This window comes from Zingiber officinale, chromosome 8B (genome assembly GCF_018446385.1).
Source record: "Zingiber officinale cultivar Zhangliang chromosome 8B, Zo_v1.1, whole genome shotgun sequence".
Taxonomy (NCBI): domain Eukaryota; kingdom Viridiplantae; phylum Streptophyta; class Magnoliopsida; order Zingiberales; family Zingiberaceae; genus Zingiber; species Zingiber officinale.
In genome coordinates this window covers 113,018,271-113,035,856 of record NC_056001.1, presented here as the reverse complement: position 1 = coordinate 113,035,856, position 17,586 = coordinate 113,018,271, and the positions used below count along the sequence as shown (strand labels likewise).

General features: G+C 35.9%; 2 protein-coding genes across 11 annotated transcripts in view; both read left to right on the top strand.

Moving 5' to 3' along the window:
• LOC122016980 (histone deacetylase 15-like) overlaps positions 1 to 14,134 on the top strand; it is a 37,857-nt gene extending 23,723 nt beyond the window's left edge. For 3 of the 7 annotated variants that reach the window (XM_042574429.1, XM_042574427.1, XM_042574428.1), the window contains 9 exons: positions 25 to 150; positions 292 to 342; positions 4,885 to 4,953; positions 5,603 to 5,711; positions 9,515 to 9,594; positions 10,270 to 10,352; positions 10,423 to 10,468; positions 12,125 to 12,293; positions 13,656 to 14,132. In XM_042574429.1, the coding sequence (XP_042430363.1) occupies positions 25 to 150; positions 292 to 342; positions 4,885 to 4,953; positions 5,603 to 5,711; positions 9,515 to 9,594; positions 10,270 to 10,352; positions 10,423 to 10,468; positions 12,125 to 12,293; positions 13,656 to 13,786 (864 nt within the window). In that variant the 3' untranslated portion in view covers positions 13,787 to 14,132. Of the gene's footprint in view, positions 1 to 24; positions 151 to 291; positions 343 to 4,884; positions 4,954 to 5,602; positions 5,712 to 9,514; positions 9,595 to 10,269; positions 10,353 to 10,422; positions 10,469 to 12,124; positions 12,294 to 13,581 lie in introns of all 7 variants that reach the window. The other 4 variants (XM_042574426.1, XM_042574430.1, XM_042574431.1 and 1 more) reach the window with 4 other exon arrangements.
• Positions 14,135 to 15,597: 1,463 nt separating this feature from the next.
• The window catches only part of LOC122016979 (D-lactate dehydrogenase [cytochrome], mitochondrial-like), a 66,461-nt gene continuing 64,472 nt past the window's right edge, over positions 15,598 to 17,586 (top strand). For 2 of the 4 annotated variants that reach the window (XM_042574425.1, XM_042574423.1), the window contains exons 1-3: positions 15,600 to 15,938; positions 16,018 to 16,108; positions 16,190 to 16,290. In XM_042574425.1, coding sequence (XP_042430359.1) covers positions 15,694 to 15,938; positions 16,018 to 16,108; positions 16,190 to 16,290 — 437 coding nt within the window. In that variant the 5' untranslated portion in view covers positions 15,600 to 15,693. Of the gene's footprint in view, positions 15,939 to 16,017; positions 16,109 to 16,189; positions 16,291 to 17,586 lie in introns of all 4 variants that reach the window. The other 2 variants (XR_006121240.1, XM_042574424.1) reach the window with 2 other exon arrangements.

The following is a 17,586-nucleotide window of genomic DNA, read 5'->3' as shown; positions in this document are numbered from 1 at the left end:
TTCTATGAAACTGTGCTTCTACAGGTTAGACCACCTGGGCATCATGCAGGTGTTGCACAAGCAATGGGCTTTTGCCTCCATAATAATGCTGCAGTTGCATCATTAGCTGCTCAAAGTGCTGGTGCTAAGAAAATCTTGATTGTTGATTGGGTATCCATCTTTTTCTTTTATATGGAGTCTTTGCTTGTCAATTTCCTATTTGGATAATTCATTTTTTTTCATGACATTTGGGTTGCAAGAGCGTATACTTCTTCCTTCAGTTTAAGAGTTCTCTTCATATTGTGGTTGCAGGATGTGCATCATGGAAATGGCACACAAGAGATATTCGAGGGCAACAAATCGGTGAGCTGTATTATGAGTAATTTTAACTCCACCTTTATGCTTGAAAAATACATCCAATTTTAACTTATGTAACATCAACAAGCCATATTTGGTCCAATTATTTTAAGTTGGCTACAGGGATGGGTCCCTCCTTTGTATATCCCAATATAGTAAATCTTGTAATTTTACTTTAACTAGACTTTTTACCCTCCGTATGTTTTGAATCAACTTCCTCCAGTTTTAACATGTTAATGTAAAACAAGATTTGTAAATGGTTTCATATCTGTTAGCTTCCTTGATGTAATTTCTAGTTTAACTTGGGTGGGAGGGAGAAGAGAAAGTTCTATATCAAAGGCCAGAGAGCGGCCTTATTTCTTTACTCAAAACTCACCTTTCCAAGCAAGTTCATTCACATAAAAAAAAACTTAAAACTATAAACTGGCTTACCTTCATACTATGCTTCTCTGTTTCATCCATGGATTAAAATCTCGAGCCGTTTTGCCCTATAATGGCTAAACATTTCGTTCCACCTACGGATCGACACCGACACTAGCACATGCATGCCAGCGTGCCCCAAGCCCGTGAACGCATCGCACGAGCTCGGGAGCATTACAGAACAAGTTGGAACCAGAGCGCAACGTATCCAGACAGGTCACACGAGCTCGACGACGCGTTGGGGTGCGCCGTGCGAGCCCGACAACGCCTCTGAATACGTTGCAGAACACGACAGAATAGGAGGGTGCCAAGGTTTAGTTAGGTTTAATTAAATAACTTAGGCTAATAATTTTAATCAACTCCTATCTATGATTGAAATAATTTAGATATGCTTAATTTAAGCCTAATAAAATTATCCCATTAATTTAATATATATATATATATATATATATATATTAAAAAATATTTTATTAATTATTTTTAAATATTTGAATTAATTTTTTTATTTTTAATTAATGTATTTTGTGAGAAATGAGGAAGGAAAAATTATATTAGATTTCGTGATAGCATATGACCTTATATTAACTAATACGTTTTTTAAGAAAAGAGAAGTATACTTAGTCGTGGGAATAATAAATCACAAATTGACTTTCTTATGATTAGGAAGAAGGATAGAAAGATTTGTAAAGATTGCAAGGTCATTCCTGAAGAAAGTTTAACTATCCAGCATAGGTTGTAGTGTTGGATATACGCCTCAAACCTAATATTAATAAAAGAAAATATATACAACTCCTAAAATTAAGTGGTGGAAGTTAAATGATGGGAAGCAAAATATATTTAAGGAGAAGATAGAAGTACAAACATTAGGTGAAATATACTAATACGACATGGGATAGGATGATATCAAAGTTGAAAATAGTAGCTAACAATGTACTCAGTCAGTTAAAGGGGCATGCACCACTAAGTAAAGAATCTTGATGGTGGAATGAGAAGGTATAAGAGAAAGTGAAGGAAAAATAAATAGCTTATAAGGAATTATATATTTGTAAGAACGAGGAAAACTTTAAAAATATACAATAGCTAAGAAAGAAGCTAAGAGAGTAGTGAATGAAGCAAAGAATGAAATTTTTGAACAATTATATCAAAAATTGGATACAAAAGAAGGCGAAAAAGACATTTATAGAATACCTAAAATACGAGAAAGAAAGACAAAAAATCTTATCTAAATAAAATGTATTAAAGATGAATGTAATAGGGTATTAGTAAATGATGGAGAAATAAAAGAGTGGTGGAAGAGGTATTTTTATTAACTTTTTAATGAAGGTTCATGCGACCAACTTAATTTAGGTAATTTAAGTAGGTCAAATGAGCATAGAAATTTAAATTTTTATTGTAGATTTCAAACTTTAGAAGTAGAACAAGTTTTAAATAGGATGCACAATGGAAAAATCATTGGACTAGATGATATTCCGATAGAGGTATGGAAGCGCCTAGGGAAGGACAGTATTAAATGACTTACAAAATTATTTAACCTGATATTAAAAATGGAAAAAATACCTGATCAATGGAGGATAAGTAGTCTAGTTCCTTTATATAAGAACAAGGGAGACATACAAAATTGTGCAGACTATAGGAGTATTAAATTAATGAGTTATACCATGAAACTTTGGGAAAAAGTAATAGAAAAAAATTAAGGAAGGAGATCACGGTGATTGAAAATTAATTTGGGTTCATGTATGGAAGGTCGACAATAGAAGCTATACATCTTCTTGGACAATTAATTGAAAAATATTGGGAACAAATACAAGATCTACACATGGTATTCATTTACTTAGGAAAAACTTATGATAGAGTCCAAGAGAAATTATACGGAGAATTATAGAAAAAAGAGGTGTTAGCGTAACATATATTGAACTAATTAAGGATCAGGATGTAATGACTAGAGTAAAGACTTCAGGCGGAACAACTGAAGCATTTCCAATAAAGATAGGGTTACATCAAAGATCAACTATGTTGGCGCAGCGGAGGCCGGCAAGAGGGGGGTGAATTGCTGAAATCAAAAGTAAAAACTACCCTCCTCGGATTTTAACTCAGAATTTAAATCAGCAATAATAATAGCAACTAAATTAACGAAACAGAAAAAGAAACAGGAACAGAAAATAGACTCAGGGATTTAACCTGGTTACAACCAAGGAGGTTGTTAATCCAGGACAGTAGAAAAGAGCGCACTAAGAAAATTCTCCTTCTCTGAAGGCGGAGAAGCCTTTTACACTTCTGTAGCTCACTAGTTGCTTAGGAATTGCTTACAGATTGATTGCTTGAGTTGTTTTTGAATTCCTAGCTCCAGGGGCCTTTATATAGCTCCTGGAAAGTCTATCCCGAGGGTCCAAGGCGCCTCCAACAAGGTTCAAGGCGCCTCCAGCTCGGTCAGCGGATAAAACTTTATCTGTAGCATAAACGGTCAAATTTGACATGTTGAAGGCGCCTTCAACAGGGTTGAAGGCACCTTCATGATGGAGGCGCCTCCAAGCTGGCAGCACACTTTTCAGCCTGGTTTCTTCAGCTTCCGACGCTCCGTTCTTAGTAAAATAAAGACAGAATATATGGAATTTAAGTTTAGCAATATTAGACATAATGAGACAATTGTTAAGATAGGAGATGACGAGCTGCCCAAAACCGAGAGCTTTAGATATTTAGGATCATTTTTGTAAAATGATGGAGGGATTGAGAGAGATGTCTTACATAGAATACAAGAAGAATGGTTGAAATGAACGAGAGCGTTGGGTGTTTTATATGACCGTAAAGTACCTCTAAAGCTTAAAGGAAAATTCTACAAAATCGCAATTAGACCTGCTATGTTATGAAGTTGAATGTTAAGCTATGATTCAAGTACATGAGCAGAAGATGCGAGTTGCAGAGATGAGGATGTTAAGGTGGATATGTGGACATACGAGAATGAACAGAATAAGAAATGAGAGCATTAGAGAAAAAGTCGGAGTGCATCTATTGAGGAAAAACTCTGAGAGACGTTTAAGATGGTACGGACATGTACTTAGACGACTAATAATGCCCCAGTTAGGCGATGTGAAACTATGACAAACACTTATATCAAACGAGGAAGAGGAATATCAAAAAAGACTTTAGTTAGTAACAATAAAACAAGATAAAATTTATTTAAATATAGATGATGATATAGTAGGAGATAGAGTTCAATGATGTAAAAAGATCCATATAGTCAACTCCACCTAGTGAGATAAGGCTTGGTTGTTGTATTTTTAATTAATGTATCTTATATTTAAAAAATATTGAAACAATATCGTCACGATACGATATGGTACCAAAATTATATTGTTTCGGTCTAGGATCGAAATCTCAACACGGATTGAGATTTTAAATCATGGTTCCATCACTTGGTAGGCAGATAATATGATATAGACTATCTCTTTCTATTAATGGCTACGTTACAAAGAATTTGAATTGAAGTTGGTTGCTGAGTTGTGGAGGCATGCTCATGCAAGGAGATAGATGGAACAAAATGAATGTAGTAACTTGTTTACTTATAACGTATCATACATGTATTAAATTCAAGGTTTAAAATGTCAAGCCATGCCGAAGTTTCGTTTTGGCCTTTGACTGAATGATACCATTTTAGTATTGTGCTGATGTTTTGATGTATATGGTGTCAGTGGAGGAGGAAATAGATGAAGAAGAAAAAGAAGAGAAGACAACAGATATTTAAGTTTGGACTTTATGTTCCATTTGAAATGGAACAGTTTTGGCATTCTCTTGTATGGACATAAGATAAAAGCAATATTATCTCAATTTATCTTGAACCATATTGTAGCATGCCAAGAGGTGTCAAGTGTTGGCATGATGTGACTCATTAATATTCATATGATTGATGTAGCGACATAGTAGACATTCCCTGTACCAAGTAGTTTCATGTTTTGGAAATGATTTTATTTCAATCATGCCGTTTGGCATGGTACGAGATTTCAAATCATGATTAAATTTTTGCTACAGTGCATAACCAGTTGTGATGTCATTTTTTTTTGCCTTTTCTGTTATTTACTCAATTGGCTATCTGGCGGTTTGGTTGACAGCTAGTAACTTCTGTATGATATTCAGGTTCTGTATATATCATTACATAGGCATGAAAATGGAAGGTTCTATCCTGGAACTGGAGCTGTTGATGAGGTACTTCACTCATCAAATTCAATTAGAAAAGGTCCTTACATTTGCAAATTGCAATTATGTGGAGATTCATAATTTTTTTTTTGTTTGATCAAAGAGTTGGCTCAAAATTTGTTAATATAACATCAAATACATGGACATAACTGATCAAGGAACTCACAAATAGGACGGCCTTGATTAAACTCCTGATACCTTGAACAGTGAGACCACATCCCACACTTACTGCCTCCCTAGCAAGTCAGTCTGCTTCTCATTGCCTTCTTAAGGGATATAGTTACAGACCATCTCCCAATCCTGGACCAGCCATTGCTTAACAGTTTCAATGCGTGATTTTGAAATGGCGTGGGGTCTGGTAGTACCATTGATCTTCTCCAGTGCTTCTTTGCAATCAGTTCTAGCACAAAGAAAGCAAATTTCTCTGTCCCATGCAATTTGCAAGCCGTTGTTGATGTACTCCAATTCCGCTCCCACCACTACTGTCTTCGATCATACTAAAGCAAGCACAAATTGCATCCCCTCCCTTATCCCTGATGCTGCTGCCAATGCCTCCCTTCTGCCAGCATTGTTGTGTTTAATTTTGCTTCTAAATTGGCATGATAAGTAATTCAATTGGATAGCTTGTGTTTGAATTACCATTTGCTCATACCTGCAGGTTGGCAGTATGGATGGTGAGGGATTTTCTGTAAACATTCCTTGGAACTGTGGAGGCGTGGGAGATAAGGATTACATTTTTTCTTTTCAGCATGTTGTCATTCCAATAGGTTGTTTTCTTACTTTCCTATTATTTGATGATAGCTTGTATGAGCATATGGATGAGAACTTCCAAGTTTTTAGCTTTCTTTTGGATACATGGTTTCTGTTCCTGTCTGGAAGCTGAGAAGACGAACCTGCCGGTATGACGTGTCTGGAGGGTTGACCGCATCCTCTTGACCCGGTGGTGAGCTGTCCTCTACGTTGACCAGATCGTTAGAAGTCCTCCTCCGGTCAACTGTACCTGTATCCAGCGACCGGGTTCCCCCGGTCTCTGGTACCTCGGTGCTCGAGGCGAATCCCACACACATATAAGTAACCGCATAATAGTATAGCAATAAAATAAACAGATACCGAGTACGAGAACTTACCCTGGCCCAGGGGGGCGCCCTCGGAAGGATGTATGAGCTGGTCGTGTCGCTAATCGAGTCGTAGCGGCCCGGAACAATACAGCGGCTCACAGGCCGGCACACGGCACGTAGGCCGGATAATACGAATGACTCACAAGCATCATAATGATACGAAGAATGAAATACAACGGCACGATGGCCGGATCCACATCGGCTCACAAGCCGAACATAATCTTGGCGCGAAGGCCTGAATAAGCAAACCTGAGCCCGTTAGATGACGGCTGCTTGGAGGGTGATGACGGCTGCCCGGAGGTGTCGGTGGCTGCGGCAGTGGATACCAGAGATGACGGCGCGGGACGCCGGAGGTGCTAGCCGCCAAAGACGCGGGCTGCCAAAGGCAGCTATGGCGGTGGTCTGGAGGTGGTATTCGCCGTGATCGCCGGCACCAGCCACGGGAAGTGCAGGCGGCAGTGGCGGAGGTGTCGGCGGTTGCTGGATACGCCGGTGACTGCTGTGGCAGTCGCCGGAGGCGGGCGTGGCGACTGGAGACGCCGGCTGCTGCTGGAGGAGGCGACACCGGAGGGGGAGGCGGCGCTGGACGCCGTACGCGACGGCGGTGCTCGGTTTCTCCCTGGCAGCGGTGAAAACGCCCTCTCCTAGGCGGCGTCGATGGCGTGAGACCGGAGGAAAGGGGTGGAGGAGAAGAGCGGCCGGCCACCGGCGTCGGCGCCGGCAGAGCATGTAAGAGGAAGCAGCCCCTATCCTGGCGACGGCTCCCTGCACGAACCCGTCCCCTCCCTCCTGATGACGGAGCAGGAGTGAAGAGGTGATAAAGGAGAGGAGGAGGATAACTCCGGCGACTTCGTCGGTCGCCGACGGAGGGCGTGAGAGGGGCAAACCCAAGCTTCCCCTTGGCTGGCGGCGGGTCCAGCCCCCCTCCTTTGCACTCTGAACCGTACTTAAAAGCACTCAAACCCCTAAATGCGCCCAAAAGACAGAAATGCCCTTATCCCTCTCCTTAATCCCTCCCTTGCCCCCACTATCTCCGGATCAGTTTCAATTCAAGGTCTTAGTCTTGGTGTAATTACAGACTCTTGATGTGGAGTTACCATCGTTAATTTGTAGCATACAATTATAAGATTGAGCCATCCAGTAATGAATAGCAATTTCAATTTTTGCTTTTTTTTGAGCTTGAGGTGAATTTGTTCTATATTAAAACTAAAGGAATTTTCTTGCTTTATTGTCTTGGGAATTCAATCTGCAGTTCCTGAGGTTTTTAACTACTGGAGAAAAAATGTTTGAATTCAGAAAGCTAAAAGAAATATAGTGTTGGTAATGATACTTTGCTCCATTGTTTTGATTGATTCTATTAATTTGCTTGTTGGTGATTGATGAATATAGAGTAGTACACTATCCTAGTGTTCCAGAGAAAGATCATTAGTCTTACTTTCAAGTTTGCAATCTGTATGATAAGTAAAGACAACTCCTAATTTGTTATTTTAATTTAACTGAGTTTATCCCCAATGAGCATGAGGGATTGATGGCACACATCTTACCCTTGATTTACAATCTTCATTTGTTTGTTGAACTTCTCAAACTTTCTAATTGTTACAACCTTTTGTGAGAGTATCTATCAGTTGTTCCTTTATGTATAAACTATAAAGACCATATGAATTTATTCTTATTTCTCCTAATCTCATAGGAATCTATCATAGCTCAATAATCTTTTGAAGCACTGGATTTTTGTATTCCAATAGTTGCTATATTGCCATAATACATTTCTTTGATTATTGTTATTCTTGACCCAAATCAAAAAGAATTTTTCTTAACCAAACTATTTCACAAGACTTAATAAGTAGGTGCAATGTATTCAAGGTAAAATTATCTCTTGGTTTCATTATATTTATACCAATATTGGATTTTCCAGATGCACTCTTTCGATCATTTAAAGGTCTGGCCCAATAACTCCCAATAAACAGTCCAAGATTTTTCATTTAGGCTTTGTTGTAGCTATTTGTTTGTATTTGCCCATTTGGAATTGTTTAAGATGTTTTGAATACTCTTCATCAAACTTTGTTTCATAGAGCTAACTGAAGCCAAAAACACTTTGTCTTGGGCATATCTAAAGGATTCCTACTTCATTGATTCGATTGCCATTCTTTCTTCATCCATGGGAAAATCCATGTTTCTTTTTATTACTTTTCAAGGCTTTAAGATTCTGTTTCTAAGAAAGCAACTGCACGGCTTATAAATTTCTTGGAATGAATGTGCCTTTCATGATGCAATGTTTGCTCAGATGCTGATTTCGTATATAAACTTTCATTTTTGTTGTAGAATTTTTTTGTTTCATTACTTTGATCAACTGCATTATGATGCTGTCTAGTTACATTTTAAGGTCCTTAGATCTAGGGACGGATCCAAGATCTGAAGAGCAGTGGGGGCTAAGTCGACTCACTTAATCGTTCACGCAATACAAAACTTTTTAATAATTCTAAAGATGATGCCATTAATTGTTCAGGCAATACGAGACTTTTTACTAATTGTTCATGCAATACAAATCTTTTTACTGATTGTTCACGCAATACAAAACTTTTTAATAAGTCTAAAGATGATGCCATTAATCGGATACTTTGAAAGATGATGCAATTAATTTCATACTTTGAAATACATTGTATTGCTCAATGAATAGAAAATAATTTGATCAGAAAAATGAATAAAAAATAATTATGAAAAACGTAAATAAAGAATTTATTTGTCAAGTGATATGAGGTGGTCCAGGTGGATAGTAATATCCACTCCTAAATAAATAAGATGCCTTAATATCCAATTTGGACAGGTGCAATGATCAATTAAAGGCTACTCTGACTGTATTGTGTGGATCAGTGGGGTGATAAAATACATACTATCTTAAATAATATCTTTGAGCCTAGTGGGTGCAATTGACCCTATAGGATCTTCCTAGATCCACAAGAGAACCCAGGTGGGTTTTGACTTTTTCATTTACAATGTACAGGAATAAAAAAAAGTAATTACTACTCCCAAGTAGTTGGGGTCTTCTTTATGATGTATAGGGATTTATTACAAAATACTTCTTAATGTTATTACCGGTGCAGGTAGAAAGCATGCCTTTAATCTTTAGTAACTCAGTTTCAAACACTAGCCTCCTAGTTCTCAATCAAACAATCTTAGTTTAGCATATGGAGTTACATAAAAGTAATATTTCTTCCTTTTACCTACTTAAATTGGGAATCGAAAAGGAAACAATATGCCCACAAAGTTCTACATTTTGGCACAATTAAGGTCACATGCATTTGCATTCTCGTTTTTGAACCCCTAAAGCTACGCTGCAACTTGTTTCATTTGCAGATCATGTGCTTATTGTTTTATTTTTCTGTATTAATTGTTTACTTGAACACTTTTTTCTTTGGCCTCCTATATGACTCATTGTTCATGCTTATTTTCAGCTCTTCAATTTGACCCCGACATCACAATTGTTTCAGCAGGCTTTGATGCAGCACGTGGTGATCCTCTTGGTTGTTGCGATGTAATGACAAATTGTCTATAATTTTGCTTTACATGATTTCATGTTACATGTTGATAATTAGTGAATGCAAATTGTCTATAATTTTGTTTAACACGATGATTTCATGTTTTATGTCGATAATTAGTGAATCACTTTGGTATTTTGAGATTATGATTGCTAATTATTGGGCACCAGTTGGAAACTTACAGTAGGTTTTGATCTTTGTCTTTACTCTATTTAAATACCTGTTTACTTACAATCTTACATTCAATTGGATTTTTTTTTTTTTTTGCTGTATTGGAATTTATATTTTCACTTTCGAGGTTGGGAAAGTAGAAACACTTTTGAGCTGAAGTTAAGTCATATAAGGCCAGTCTTTTACAGACGCAAAATGAAATTAGATTTTTGGCATAATATTTGCGTTGCAAGTATTTTTTTTTCTTTAATCTGTTTGTATGTAAACAAAACTTCTTAGTGTCAGCCTTAAATTGTTAATTTGTTATTATTACCAAACAGTGTATTGAATATCACTACATTGTGCAGAATTTCACTTGATTGTGTAATTGTTCTTGTTAAATTTCTAATGTTTTTCAAACGGTCAAGGATTATGGTTCACTGATTAGTTATTTTGTATGTCCTTATTAAAAATAGAATGAACTTGTGCTATATAGTTAACAGCTGACACACTTGTAATAGGTCACGCCTGCTGGATATGCTCAGATGACACACATGCTTAGTAGCGTCTCTCAGGGGAAGTTGCTGGTCATCCTTGAAGGAGGGTCAGTCAGTACCTCCACATATTACAGTTTTACATGTTAACTATAAATTTATTTCTTTTCCTTTTTGCAGCTACAATCTTCGTTCCATATCTTCGTCAGCTACTGCAGTGGTCAAGGTATCTTTGTCACTTTTATGTCACTGTTTTACCTATATATTTTGAACAATATAAAATCATCCAGTAGTTTTGGCTCAAAACTATTTTGTTGCCATGTACTTCCCAAATTTTGAAAGGAAGACTCAATATGGACTCCTGGCACTCCTAGGAGTCCATGACAGGTCTTGGTTCCAAGATTTGCAGCTCAAAACTACCTGATGACCACTTACTGTCAAATTTACAACCGCCTTATATGGAATCATGGCACACTTAGGAGCCTGCATCAGGTCTTGGTTCCAAACAGTTGAAGGCTATCAAATAATTTTGAGGCAAGACTACTTGATGACCTAATTCTGTACAAAACATTAAATTAAAAGCAAACATTCATGGCAAATTTACTTGATTGTAAAATTTGACAAGTAGCGGCCTTAAATTGTTCAAACAACTAAATTGAAGTGGATCTGCATTCCTGGTACTCAAAGGAGTCCATATCAGGTCTTCGTTGCAAAACTTGACAAGGTTAATCAGGGGCTTCAGATTGGTAGGATGCCTTTTGTAAATCTAGTTAGTGGATACGTGAATTCACGGGAATAAACTATAGATATGTGCTTGAAATAGGAATTTTGCCTTGTGTTATTGTTTATAATAAACTGCATCCTTTTTTTAAGATTTATCTAATGCGTACCAGTATCATCTGTATTCTCTTGGTTTTGTTTGTATGGTTGGTGCAATTGGATATCATACCAATTTAATGATGTGGTATACTAAAATCAAAAGGAAAAAAACAACCAACTGCAGTTCCAAGCCTTTGATGCTATTATTTACTTTTGTTTGTAAACTTATTAAATAAACAAGTTTTGATGCTATTTAGTTCTCTATCCACCCACAAAGAAGAGGATCATCAACTGTCCAACTGAATCTTCTCAAAAAGCTCAGTGCAATTGATTCATTAATAATGAAGAAATTGTTTGTTAGCTGTTATTAAGAACTTGAATTGTAAGTTTTATACCAAAAATCATTATTTCCAAGGATCAAAGGTTTTGTTGGACTATGCCTTGAGCACACGGCAAACGATGGGTCGCATAGATGAGGATGTTAAGGTAGATATGCATACATATGATGATGAATAAAATAAAAAATGTGAACATTAGAGAGAAAGTCGGAGTTACGGAAAACTTCGAGAGTCATGATTAAGATGATACAAATATATACTTAGATGACTAATAATGTTCTAGTTAGTCAATGTGAAATTATGATAAATATGCACGTTAAACGAGGAAAAAGAATAACAAAGAAGACTTGGTAGCAACAATAAAATATGCTAAAATTTATTAAAGTAGATGATGATATAATAGGTGATATTATATAGTTGATCCGGCCTAGTGGGATAGGGTTGGTTGTTGTTGTATCAAAGGTTTCTAAATTGTTATTTTTTTGTAAATAGCTTTGCAGATCTATTTATTGATGAACAGAATTCTTTATGCAAACATGAAAAAAAGTCTTTACCTTCATTTGGAGAAACTGTGTCATCATGGTGAAGTTCTTTCTTTTTTTTTTTTTTTTTTAATTTTCATTCACAAAAAAAATGCATGGCAACACCTTTCACATTGGAGGCTCAATGTTTTATTTAATCGCGATTGCCAAGAATAAGAAAAATGTTTTACACTTATTTCACAGGTGTTACTTGGCGAAAATCCTAGTCCTCGGTTGAATGACAACGTGCCTTCAAAAGCAGGTCTACAAACTATTCTGCAAGTGATGGAAGTTCAGATGAAGTATTGGCCAATCTTGAAACCTGACTTTATGATGCTTCAATCACAATGGAATATGGTTGCTGCTGCTAGCAGTGAGTAATTATGTTGAACTTTTATTCTTGATTAAATTACAGTTTAGTATTTCTATGTCATACTTTGGTTATGGTTTGAATAGACTATAGATTTTAAGAGGAATTCATGATGAATAATCCAGGTCTCTTAAATTAATGTCCGACAAGGATGAAAAATGTCATTATTAGGAGAAAAAGTGAATAAACGACACATACAAAATAGTTATATGCTAGGATGTGGTTTTATTAGGGAAAAGAAACTAATTGGTATGGTGTGGCAATATTTGAAATAATAACATGGTACTGGTCAATCCGAACCACGATTGAGAGAAACAACCCGAAAGTGACATGACATGACCCAAATAATTTGCAATAGAAATTTATTTCAAAATACTAATAACTTTTCATCTGATAAAACTAATTAATCAATCTTACACCTTATAAAAGTTTATTTTTAAATGTATATAATTAGTTTTAGGTTTCTTCAATTGATCTGAATACCATGATCCATCTATGACATGATTATATGAATTGTCACCCTTACTAATAGGTGATAAAATGATTGAAATAGATGGAAGATAGTAATTTGATAAATTGAATTAATTAAAGATGATGGTATTAGTGGTAGGAGGGAGACCAAACAACACTTCAATTAACATCAGAAGTATTACTGAAAAAAATATGAATATTGCTAGTTATTATAGAATTCAATAGGACACAATCCATGTTAGCTACCCCAAATTATTGGGGTTAACACAATGGAATAATGACGGTTGGTAAAATGACTTGATCACTTTGGTGATAGTTTAGTGATTACGTTGGAATAAATCATTTTAACCTAGCAAACTATCAAAAGAATGGATGGTTTAACTTTGCCCCGAGCATGAGGGTTGAGGGGTGAAGAAAACATGATCAAATGAACAAAGTAAGGGATGGTACCAACTGAGCGAAATGTTAAATAATAAAAGAGCTTATAAAAAGGTGCTAGTTCAATGAGTCACATGTCCAAAATTCTAGACAGAAGCAAGATGTATGGACAGTTAAGCCTACTTCTGGCATCTGATATCCAAAAAATGGTAACAATAAATTTAACTGTATGAACCTTTAGACAGTTTGTAGCTTTTATTGGCATATCTTATGTTTTTTTAACAAACCGCAATTTTTAATTGCCTGATGAGTTATCCTGAGCTCATTGGTAGTTAGTCCTAACTCATGGTTTAATCTTTCATGTTTTAGTAATTTGGGCATCTTAAAAATGCTAATCTAGCTTATATTGGTACTGATAACAACTATTCATGTTTGACACCAGAAGATCTATAGCAATTACAAGTCCACACCGAGTGGTGCCTTATTTTGGATGAATCTTTCCTCTGCTGTTGTTAGGAGATCAGATTAAAAGGCTGGCACGTCCAATTGGTCCGGTATGGTGGAAATGGGGAACCAAGCAGTTCATATACAAACGCGTCTATGGCAAGCCGTATTGGAGAAGGCGTCTACGATTCAGAGTTGGTTGATGCTACAAGCCAAGCCAGTTTCCAAATGCTGTGTATCACTTTGATTCAAAGCCCAGAGAATCAACAATAGCCGAGATGTTAATCAATTGACTAGCCAGCAAGCTGCAGATTTGTCTGCACAGTTTTGCCATGGATTTCGTTCGTTGTTTAGTGATGTTCCATATGACACGAATATACTCGGTGTTATTGGATACTACTGTGTTTAGTTGCAGTAATTTTATCTTCTCTAGTTTAGAGATCTACGCCCAGCTTATTGCCTTTTCAAATGCCTCTGTGATGTGAAGAAGTAGCTTAACTTTAGTAGTGATGTTTAAACAGTTGATATGTTTACAAAACAGAGTAACAAATGACTTGAATTTATTTTACTGGGACAGAAAAATAAGCAATAAGAAGAAAGAAAATGGAAATAAATCAAAGGATGATATTTTGTACATAAACAGAGTAACAATGCCTCTGTTTATGTTTTTTTACATCTTATTCCTATAAATAAATTCCCATCTCATTAATAAACATAAAGGGAGTAAAAACGGTGCGGTATTTTTAATTATAAAAATAATATTTCTTATAATTTAATATTTTTAAAATATCCTTTTTATGTTTCAGTTTGTTTGTAGTATTTGTCAAATTATTAGTCATGGTGTGGTATTATTTTGATAATTTTTATGTAAGTTTTGGGATATTATATTGACTTAGAGACAGATTGACGTTGGGGCAGTAAATCATTTTTTTACTAAATTAGTTAGTTTTGGACGTTTTTAATATAGTTATGCTCTTTTAATCCGTTTTGGATGTTTTAAATATATTGATGCTTTAAATCTAAATTTAATAGAGTAAATTGACAGCAGTTAATTAAATAAATTTAATAGAGTAAATTGACAGCAGTTAATTAAATTGAGAGGTATCTTTAATTTTTGTACTCCATCCATTTAAAAATTTTAATGCTCTCAAATTACACTATCAAATTCGGATTCGAGGCCACAGTTTTTCAGGAGTATATTATTTTTAATTCGAAGTGGTTCAAAGTCTTCTAGCTTATTAGTTAATTTCCAAATTGATTGATTGACCCATATGACTACATCATTAAAAAAAATGTAAAAGTTCGATATTTTTTCAACTCAGGAGAATTTGAGGAACCCATTAATATTATTGGTAAGTGAGTATTATGAATATATTAAGGAGATTTTCAAATGTTAGAGGAGAGATATTTCATGAATATGATATATGATTTGGATATTATAAAAATTAGGTATGTGATTTGGATAATATTAAATATGGTTCATCCTCAAATGACCTAGTATAATCAGTCCGACGGTTAGATACAAGTAGATAAATTAGGTACCAACCAGACCCTATATGGGATGATATTTTTTAAAGATTTTCTCTTGATTCGACCCTTATCTCATACTACAAATCTATCTTATGGTTATCGTGTCGGTTACACCTTGGAAGCACATGATTTGGATAATATTGAAACGGGTTAAGTAAACTATCTATTTTTAAAATAATAAAAAAAATATATAAAAAAATAATATGGTAAAAGATGATTCACTCGTCTCAATATCTCGTCAATTCGTCCGTAGATTAATACGGAAGAGATAATGTACGTTAGTAGGAGTGCCTTTGATTTTCTGGGATTATTATTATATTTTTTTATTTAATATTATATTTTTAATTTAATATTATTTACGTTCTTTATTTAATTTCTTCCACTTAAATTGTTTTTTTTTTCTTTAATTTCTTTCTATTCAAATAAACATAAAGTGGCGAAACGTTCAAAAGCCGATATTATGAAGTGGGCCGTGCCAGTTCGAGAAGACTATTCTTGTTCCTGTGTCCACGGCGAACTATGTAGGTAGGCTAACGGTCGGCTTCTGGGATCTGCTCTCTCCATCGCACACTTGGTCTTCATGGGGCTCCTCTCCTCAGCTCTCTTTGTCGCCTCTTCCAGAACCTTCCTCTTCCGTTTCTTCCGCCGCGCTCGCCCTTCTTTCGGCGGCCGTTCTCACCGATCAGACGCTGCAAGCAACCGCAGCGTCGCCTGGTCTCGCGTCCTTCTCCCCCTCGCCGTCGCTGCTTCTGCGGGATCCGCCCTCGCCTTCGACCTCAGCCGCGTTTCTTCTCCTTGCCTATGTGACCCCGGCCTCGAATCTTGGTTTACCCTGCGTTTATTGATTTGCTTACTTTTTCATCTGTTTGGAGTGATCTGATCTGTGGGTTTGATCCCGATCCAGCGTCAGGAGAGGTGATACGGACCGAGTGGTCAAAGGATCTCGTACTGAGGTTATTGATGAGTTCATCAGAGAGCTGAAAGATGTTCTTCAGGTCGGGTTCCTGTGATTCTTCTTTCTCTTTTTTTGTTGTTTGAATGGTTTATAAAGTTTCCTTTGGTTGAACATCTCATAGGACAACATGACTGTCGACTATGAAGAGCGTTTTTTTCACGGCACACCTCAGAATAGCTTCCACAGAGCTGTGAATGTACCTGATGTGATCGTCTTTCCAAGGTTGGGATCTGGATATCTTTTGTTGAAAAGTGTATCAGCATAACATCCATATTACTTCCGCAGCAGTCATCAAATTTTTATTTTTATTTTTATTTTTATTTTTATTTTTATTTTTATTTTTATTTTTATTTTTTGACTTCTATATCAGTTATTACACAGGCTGAAATGCAACTTCTAAGTAATCTTTTACATGCTTTCTGGGATCATGACAAATTGTTAAGGAAACTTCAAATGACTGAGCTTAAGTAGTCACATAGTTATGGATAAGTAATTTGTAGCATTAGTATTTTTGGTAGTGGGTTAAAACTAGACGATGCTGAAATAGTAATCTGTATCATGAAGTTAAACAAGGAAGCCAATCTAGTTGGGTTGAGCTGAGCCACTTGCAATCGATTTTTGGTCCATCCAACTGGTAAAACTAATGAATGGGCCCCACCCCCTTTGGTACATAAGAATATTTGTAAACAGGACCCTCAAGATTATTTCATGCCTATTTCTGATAGTTTTTTTAGCCTTGGATGGAAGTTAATAGAAGTTTTAAAATCATGACCCTGTCTACCTCTAAGAAGGCTTCGATTGATATGATTTGATAAATCAACGAGAATTACATTTTCTAGTGCTAGGCTACTCTATGGATAAATGTATTTGAGAGAAATGTCATTTTATGAAACAATTTTCTCATTCTGATCTAGTTTTTCTACTGATAAATATACCATGCCAGTATTAATTGAATGATGATAATCCATGCCCTTAATCCATAAAAAAGTAGAACAATCCAAGGAATTATGGGTACATGCATTTCCCTCGTATGTAAGGGATGAACATATCTATCGGAAAGTTCATGATATTGTCAACAATCGGAAAGAATCTATAATGCACACATATGAACCTATATATTAAATAAATCTTTAAAATATAAGCTTACATCCTTATTTGGAATCTTCATATGAGGTATAATATGTTTTTTCAATGGCTTAGATGTGTAAACAGGATTCTTATGGTCGTTGTCTCCACTTTCTATATCTAAAACAATCAAACATTCGTAATTGAAAGAAATCAATAAATAATATGCCATCTCAGAAACTATGTAACACCTTGGATATTAGTGTTAGTCGTAAAAACTACCTCTTTGCTAATATATTGATTCTTCTACTATGTTCAAGTTGGGAGTCCTGAGCGACGATATCGGCTTTAGAGATTGTAAAGCATTATGAAAGCATTAAGCTAAAAGTTTAGACAATATCAAGTTGGGCAAATGCATCCATAGATTACTGAAAATAACTCTAACGTTGACCT